Below are 9200 nucleotides of genomic sequence, written 5' to 3' on the forward strand. Positions count from 1 at the left end.
TTTGGTCCATATCCCTCCAAACCTGTCCTATCCATGTACCTGTCTAACTGTTTGTTAATGTTGGGATAGTTCCTGCCTCAACTACCTCATCTGGGAACTTGTTCCATACACCCTCCACCCTTTGTGTGAAAGAGTTACCCCTCAGATTCTTATTAAATCTTTTCTCCTTCACCCTATGTCCTCTAGTCCTCGATTCACCTACTCTGCGCAAGAAACTCTGAGTCTAACCAATCTATTCGCATGACCTTATACTCCTCTATAAGATCACCCCTCATCCTCCTTAGCTCCAAGGAATAGAGTTCCAGCCTACCCACCCGCTACCTATAGCTCAGACCCTCTAGTCCTGGCAACATCCTCGTAAATCTTCTCTGTACCCTTTCCAGCTTGATAACATCTTTCCCATAACACAGTGCCCAGAACTGAACATCTACATCCTAAAACTCTCGTTTGTTTGTTTATTTGTGATCGAACTTCAGCCAAAACGGTACAAGATAGCATGACAATTTTAGGTCCACATTACTCACCGTCATTGCTTTAATGGTAAAAATGGTAGTTTTATTGAAATTGGTGTTATATTTTTTAAGTTATTCACAAGTTTTTTTTAAACCAACGCATGCGCAGTCGGGGCGGTCCTCACATAAGATGCCGCCAGACCAGCGCCTACACTTACGTAATATGGCCGCCGGGTGACTGCGCGTGCGCAGTTGGGGGGAGGGTCGTCATTTTCGTTCAGCTCCCACTTCCCGCCAGACGCCCGTTTACTTCCACGGCCCAAGTGGGGGGAGCGTCACCGCCGCCGCTCCAAACCCCGGGCGTCTCCATCATGGCCACCGCTCTGGAGCCCCCGCCATCACCGTTGTCGCCGCTCCGGAGCCCCCGCCATCACCGCTGCCGCCGTTCCGGAGCCGCCGTCATCACTGCTCCAGAGCCCCCGCCATCACCGCTGCCGCTGCCGCCGTTCTGGAGCCACCGCCATCACCGCTCCGGAGCCCCCGCAATCACCGCTGCCGCCGCTCCAAACCACGGGCCTCTCCTTCACGGCAGGGCCCCGGAGTCCTGCTGATCCATCGTGCCGCCGTCGCTGCTTCTTCCCGCTCTAAACCCCAGGCGTCTCCATCATGGCCGCCGTTCACCCCCGCCCTCCAGCTCCCGCTCTGCATCGTCGCTCTCAGCCACGGGCGTCTCCTTCGCCGCTCAACCCCGGAGCCGCCGTCACTGAGCAGTTAAAGGTCAGACTAATTAGACCAAGCAGACCCGCTGGGCCTAAACCCCTCCCACATTCGCGCAGCGCCCGACCGACCTCCCACTCCACTCCCCTCCCCACTCCCGTCCCCCCTCCTCCTCTCCCCCCTCCTCCTCTCCCCGCCCTCCTCTCTCTCCCCCCCCCCCCCCTTCCTCCCCCCCTCCTCCTCCTCTTCCCCCCCCCCCCCCTCCTCTTACTGGTTCCTCTTACTGCTCCATTGATCTCCACGTCTGCCATCGCGGCCATCATCTTGACTCTCTCCCCCTCCTCTCCGATCCTCGGGAACAAGCAGGGGCTGGGCTCAGCAGCTTCCCTCTCGAAGACAGGCTTCCCAGGCGAGCCAGGCCTGCTGTCGGATAGGTATCTGATAGGTATCTGAATACCATACTTTTTTTTAGCCTCTTGAGGCACCAGAGATTTTGTTCAAATAATCTCAACAATCTTACTGTCTCTTTTAAATATACTGTATTTGAAATGTGTAAATAGACAGTTTTGAGGACTTTTATTTTTATGCTACAAATGGGTATGTTCATTAATTTTTCCATAAGGAAGGATTGCCGTTTCCATTAACCTTTTATTGCCTTACTAGTAGTGCAAAGTTGAAGCCGCCCCATGCAGCCAATAATGCCAGATCATAGAGATCTTTCCTTAAGTAGATAAAATGTGGAATGCCTATATTCTGATAAATCTGCCCTCTCAAATTGTTGTTGGCTAAAAGGCAATAACCTAAAGAGATATAGGCTAATAATGAGCAGAACCAAGCACATAATGGTACCTCAGGCAGCTTATGTTGGAAAAGCATTATAGACAACAGTAGTGTCAAACATAAGGTGTGCTCATGCTGTCCTGGTCCTATCAAACAGAGGCCATCTTGATGGTGGCTTTCAATATACACTGACACTTAACTTTTTTTTTCTCCAAGTGAAACAGTAATGCTCCAAATCCATGTTAAGTAAAAAGGTAAATAATTAATTTTGGACATTTTTATAAAAATGGAAACATTCACGTAACTGGACACTGCAAGAAAATGTTTGTCACGTGTTGTGGAATCGTTTGCAAACTAAATGAACGATGCAACAATTATTTTCCATATTGTATGCCTGAAGGAACTAGAAAGATGATAAGCTGACTGTAGATACTGTAATGCAGGTATTAGAGCTACCTCGTCCAGCTCCAGCCACTTGGTTCAGTCCTAATCTCCCATCCAGTCTCCCATTAGCTAGTGGAGCCACTGCGTCCCAGTGCCAGAGATCCAGGTTTGATCCTAACTTTGCCTGCTGTCTGAGTGTAGTTTGCACGTTATTCCTCTGACTGCGGGTTTCCTCTGGGTACTTGGGTTTCCTCCCACATCCCAAAAATGTGTGAGTTTGTAGGTTAATTGGCTTCTGTAAATTTGCCCATAATGTGTAGGGAGTGGATACAAAAGTGGGATAACAGAACGAGTGTGAACGGGTGATTGAAGTTTCGGCTTGGACTCGGTTGGCTGAAGGGCCTGTTTCCATGCTGTATCTTTCAATCAGTTTAATTGCCCCTGTGACAGCGTGGGTTTCTGGTATTCCATGGGTGCTCCGGTTTCCTCCACTTCCCAAAGACATGGCTGTTATAAATTGCCACCTGTGCGTAGGTGCATAATTGAATTTGGGGTTGTTGATCTATATGTAGGAAGAATAAAAAATGAGATGTCTCTAAGATTAGTATTAATGGTTGGCACAGAAATGGTGAGCTGTCAAGCCTGTTTCTCTGCTGACTGAACCTGTGACAAAGGACTTTCTTCAGAATGTTATGATTCAGGAATTAACATTTCAAAATTGTGTACCACTGCTTTCTTACAATGAGAAGGTTTGCCTCTGACTTTTAATCACACTTTTTAATCTGGTGCATTGTCATTTAAGATGTGATTTTTTTCACTCTTATTAATATTTTCAATATTTTAGCAGGTGAATATTTTCAGTGCCATTTTGTTTTGACAGGTGGAAGAGTTTACCTTGTTTTGTGATTTTCTTTGTTGATCCTTTTCTTATTTTTATTCCCGCAGGAATAGGCTGCCCAGTTCCTCGTGTTCCTGCCGAGGCCAGCCCTCTAGCAGATCACGTGTCCGCTACTCGCATCCTTTGTGGGGCTTTGGTTTTTCCCACTATTGCTACGATAGTTGGTAAATTAATGTTCAGCAGTGTCAACTCAAACTTGCAAAGGACAATTTTGGTGAGCAGTGTTCCTCAACATAGTTTTAGCTTGCTTTGAAGCATATTCTCATCCCAAACTGTTAGGCACAAGTTTGACACCTTGTATGTTTGTTCATCGTTATCTATTCAAAGTTCTTGAAGATATTTTTGCTGATGGAATGACTTCAGTTGTTAACATAAACATCAGCAGAAAAGGAAGTTTCTGAATGTCGACATTTGGTTCGGTGATTAGCTCAAGGTCAGAAAATCTTGCACAGGCAGAGGGGCCAGTACGGGATGAGACATTAAATGTAGATCATATCTGCCTTCATAGATGTAGACGGTATCAAGGTTTTACTTGAAGGAAAGTGGTCCTCGCAGTATCCTATATTTATTTCTTTATGAGCACAACTAAGGAGAGTATTTGGTCATGTTGCTTTTCTTGAGATTTCCAATGTGCAAATTGGCAAACTCATTTTGCTGCTTTGTGACTACAATTTGAATCTACTGCAGGGTCATTAAAACACTTCTAGATGTCCTGAGGTCATAAATTCACAGCACAGTTCTTAAAGATGTTCTTGGGATGATAGCTCCTTCTGTCAGTCTAATGGATGCACTTACAAGAAATTATTTTGTGGCAATATAAAGATCTTCCTGTGACCAAAGGAAACCTCAACAATCCATAAGCCAAATAGTCCAAGGTGTGGCAAACTCAATCAAGACTAAAGCCAATATTCAGTGCAATGGTAACAGTTGAAGCATATATTATTTAGATTTGGAAGCTTGCAAATCAAGATAATATTTTTGCACCCGAGTTTTAATTTCTAGGTTGACCCTTTGGCCCAACTTTAGCATGTCGACCAAGATGCCCCATCTAAGATAGTCCTATTTGCCTGCATTTTTTCTATATCCCTCTCAATCTTTCCTATCCATGTACCTGTCCAAATGTGTCTTAAATATTATTTTTGTACCTGCCTCAACCATGTCCTCTTGCAGCTAGTTCTCTATACCTACCCACCTGTGGAATAGCCCTCTGTGTGGAAAAAGTTACCCCTCAGGTTCTTATTAAATCTTTCCCCTCTCCTTAATCCAAACCTTCCTAGTTCTTCATTGTGCTACCCTGGGAAAAAGACTGCATTCACCCTATGTATTTCCCACATGATTTTATACACCTCAATAAGATCACCCCTCAGCTTCCTGCGCTCCATGGAATAACGTCCTAGCCTGCCCAATATCTCCCTATAGCTTAGATCCTCGAGTCTTGGCAACAGTCTCTTAGATCTTCTCTGCACTCTTTCCAACAATGGTATATTTGCTATAACAGTGACCAAAACAGAGCACAATATTCTTAAGTGGCCTCGCCAAGTTCTTGTACAACTGTAATATAGCATCCCAATTTCAGTACTCAATTCCCTGACAGCGGTGACACAGGTAGATGAGATGGTGAAGGCGTCTTGGCACTTGGGCCTTTATCAGTCAGGTAATTATTACTTGTACTCCAATATTTCTGCTGTACAACACTCCCCACGCCCCTACCATTCACTGTGAAGGTCCTGTCCTGATTTGACTTCCCAAAATATAGTACCTCACACGTCTGAATTATTCTCCATTTACCATTCCTTGGCCCATTTGACCAACTGACCAAGATCCTGCTGTAATTAATGATAACCATCGTCTTTTTCCAAGATACCACCTATTTCACTGTCATCTGCAGACTTGCTAATCATGCTTTCTACATTCTCATCCAAACCATTGATGTAGATGACAAACCGCAATGGGCCCAGCACAGATCCCTGAAGCACATCAGTAGTTGCAGGCATCCAGTCTGAAAAACAACCTTCCACCACCACCTTCTGCTTCCTTTCATGAAGCCGATTCTGTACCAAGCACCTAGCTCTCCCTGGATCCCTTGCAATCTAACCTTCCAAAGCAGCCTAGCATGCGGAACCTTAGCTTTATCTTTGTACCGTCAGTGTATAGATTCAGTTTTATCCTTCGAGGGTACAAATGATTAACCTAAACTGCTACCATTTCTGGAACGAATACACAATAAATTTCCCAGATTTGTGCCGATGTATAGAGTACTTAAATGGTGCTGCATTGGTGATCTGTTGGAACATAACATGAGGCCAGGATTCATTTTTACTTGGAACATGTCTCTAAAGATATTGGGGTTAAGAAGGGAAGACAAGGCAATATTGGTTCCTTTTAATTAGCATAAATGTAACCCTAAAATAAAGTAGTATGGTTTTATGGAAGTCATTTAAATGATAGGATTCTGGTTCACCAACAAAATTCAGTTGCTTTGATGAATACAGGATAACACCAAACCAAAAATGTGAAAAATTGTGGACTACATCTCTTCTAATTCTGAAAGCATTACAGGTATAATGTTTTTTACTGTATATATGACTTGTATATGTCGAAGTTTATCAAGTGAAATCTTTATATGTTATGCTGACAATGTTTGTTTAGGGTCAGAGGTCAAATATGAGTGGTGTTACGTGTGTAAACGTGAGGTCACACACATGACCATATGCTTTCGGAATTAGAAGAGATGTATTCCACAATTTTTCAATTTTTTTGGTCACACACGTAACTAAGAATGGCCCTATAGATCATCAAGTTCAGAATTTAAAATTGTGTATCTAAACATTCACTAAATAATATATATTTTTCTTGCTCATAGATTCAACCCTTTTTGTTCCTTGACCTCATTCTGATTTACGCTGAATCATTCTTACTGCATGCAATTTTTATTCCACGTTAAATATTATTTTGATTTAAATTGACCCCTAAAGAATGAAAATTCAAATTGAACGTTGGAAACGGAGAGGAATAAGGCTGATTGGAACATGATAATATACTTGAGCAGATTTTGACTGCTTATTAAATATTCTTGTCTGTTCATTTAACAGGGTGGTATTGCCTTTGTAGCTATCAAAGGGGCTTTTAAAGTGTACTTCAAGCAGCAACAGTATTTGCGCCAAGCCCACCGCAAGATATTGAATTTTCCAGAAGAGGAAGCATGAGAAGTCTGACTGCAGCCTGGTTGATGTGCTGTCATTCTTACCTAGCAGTTGAGCATTATAATTTAGATTCTGTTGTTTTATGGTATTGTGGGTATGCTGCTGGTGCAGACTAATGTACACATTTTTTAAAACAAAATAAAGCACTTTCATTTGGCTAAAACTGGCAGCAAATGCTAGCAGTGATCATTGAACCCGACAATGTGATTTGCTTTGGTTACTTTTTAAGCACTTTCTTTACAGTGATCTGGCAGCGTAATATTTAATTAGTATTGCATCTAGACTGACCTTTCTGCAAAGCAGCAAATGTTATAGTTTTCAGAACCTTGCATTTTATTTTTTGCTGATTGTACAGTTTATTTTCAGAAATTGTAAGTTGTTGATTGTACCTTTATGCTTCACGTCCTTTTAATCCTTAGCTGTACTTTTTTGCAACACTTCCTTTTATTAAGCTCCAGCTAAATATTGTTTCTCAGATTTTATTCAGTGACTACACTATGTTCTATATACACCAAGATAAGTACAATATTTGGTGGCTTTTTCATGGTTGATAAATAATTTATTCAACTTTGTACCAGATTACTGAAGGACAATTTTTAAGGTAGTTTCTGGTTATAGAGATGATCTTTACATTTTGGGTCGTGGTTGCTTTTGAAACCATTTGTGTAATGTGTAAGATTTTTATTTAGCATATGTTATTGATGACCAGAATTAAACTTGATTCCAGGTCCCTGCTCCAAACTTCTTTTCTCTACTCTCCTCCTCCCCTCCCCCCCCCCCCCCCCCCCCACCTCAAATTTCACTGCTACCACCAAAAATACCCGCTGCATCTTTCAACATTTTCTTTTCTTTACTGTCTTTAACTGTGGCAAGGCAGTTAAATCTATTCGTAAACTACCATATCAGTGATCTTGTTTGAACATGTATTGATTGTACAGTATTTCCTATTGATCTGTAGACTTCATTGGCCAAAATGTATCATAAATAAAACATTTATAATAAAAATTCTTGATGTTTTCTCTTGCGTAGTAATGTATGGTTTTATGGATCAAAGTTGGAGGATTAGACGAGCAGTAATTGAAGTATAGTTATACAGCACAAACAAATGTGTTCTGTTCATTGAGTGCATCTCCATTTTATGTAAACACTGCAATCCGAGGCCACTTTATCCCCCGTCCCCCAATTCTCTTCAATTATCACTTTTTTTTAAAAGACGGAGAAAAAAATTATCTCTGATGAAGGGTCATTGAACCAAAATCTTAACTTTATTTCTGTCTCCACAGATGCCGCCTGACCAGCTGAGTATTTCCAATATTTGTGACGTAGGAATTGGACAAAAACCGGGTGGAAGAATAGATTGATAATTTTAAAGATGGGAGATGTAGTAAGTGAGATTTCAGGAACGAATGGAAGTTATGTAATAACTCTCTACCACCGATAATGAAATGTAGAGAGAATAATGAAGGGTACAAAAGGGGGAGTTAGAGTTGGGTACGGTTTTGTAGTTGATACAAGGCAAAACAATAGAGAGATTTGTGGTTACGTTTCAAAGTCCAACTGCTGTGGCATGGATAACAGAGTATTTAGTTCAAGCAGACTGGGATTTAGTGCAAAGTAGAACGATAATATGCAGTCCTGGATAAGGTGAAACTATTTAACGGCAAAGAAGTTAAAAATAATGAATTTGGGGCAGTGAAGGACATAAACGTATTTGCCTGTAAACGGAGCAGAAAAGTGCAGCAGTGGTTATAAAGTTCAGGCATGATAGGTATTTCATATTTGGGATTTAAAATGTGGGCAAATATATGCTACGAAAACTAGGTAAGGAATTTGTTTTCAGGATATTGGATGGCTAAAAGTATAAGTAAAATATTATTCCAATACATTGTAATCATATTGTGAAAATGTCCACAAAGGAGCTGATAATGCCTACGCATGATCAAAGATGTGCCCCATATTTCAATGTAAAAAAAAAATTGTGACCTAATATATTTTAATACGATACTTTGCTTTTCCTTTGTTTTCAACAGCAAATGGTTGGTTAGTGTATCGACAACTGTAAAATATGAACTACTAGTTGCAAATTTTCATTTCTTTTCTTGAAGTAGAGCAAATTAATATAATGAATAAAATATTGCATTAAACTGCTTTATCTGTCACTGTTTATGGAGTGATAATTTTATAAGCCTTTTGATTGCAGGTAAGCATTATTCATTTCATTTTCCTTTAAGATAACCGTACCTTTTTTAATGTGAATTATTATTGTGTCACTTTCAGTAACTGGTAATTTTTCGATTTTGTTTTTTGCATACAAATCACAGAAAATGTATGTGGTAAGAGCAGGATATTTGATCTATTGTTTCTGTATTGGTCACAAGAGTATTTTGTAATGCAAGTCCAATGTGTCACAGGGGCCCTGCAGCCTTGCACATCATGGCTCTTTGAATAATGGGAGATCCAGATCCCAGAATCCTCTGTGCGGAAGAAAAAACTCCTCTCCTCTAATCCTTTCACCAATTACTTAATCTTTGTTCCCCGTGAATGGAAATAGTCCTTTCTTAATTTCATAGGTCCCTCATAATTTTATTTACCTCAAAGAATACAACACCTATCCAAACCTTCCTCAAAACTCCATCTTTGTGAAAGGAACTGAATGCTATGCGTTTAAGGCCTAAGCAGGAGACTGACAGGAAAATTGAACTCGCCAAAACCCTAAATGTAATTGCCTTCTAATAATGGAAGCACAATCATTGCCCTTTGCTTCCT

The 9200-nt window shown here is 41.1% G+C and overlaps 1 protein-coding gene across 1 annotated transcript in view; it reads left to right on the forward strand.

Moving 5' to 3' along the window:
* marchf5 (membrane-associated ring finger (C3HC4) 5) overlaps positions 1–7438 on the forward strand; it is a 66016-nt gene extending 58578 nt beyond the window's left edge. Inside the window, exons 5-6 of the mRNA XM_078413718.1 lie at positions 3279–3445; positions 6324–7438. Of these exons, the coding sequence (XP_078269844.1) occupies positions 3279–3445; positions 6324–6437 (281 nt within the window). The 3' untranslated portion in view covers positions 6438–7438. The remainder of the gene's footprint in view (positions 1–3278; positions 3446–6323) is intronic.
* The last annotated feature ends 1762 nt before the right edge of the window (positions 7439–9200 follow it).

Source organism: Rhinoraja longicauda, chromosome 16 (assembly GCF_053455715.1).
Source record: "Rhinoraja longicauda isolate Sanriku21f chromosome 16, sRhiLon1.1, whole genome shotgun sequence".
In the NCBI taxonomy this organism is placed as follows: Eukaryota; Metazoa; Chordata; class Chondrichthyes; order Rajiformes; family Arhynchobatidae; genus Rhinoraja; species Rhinoraja longicauda.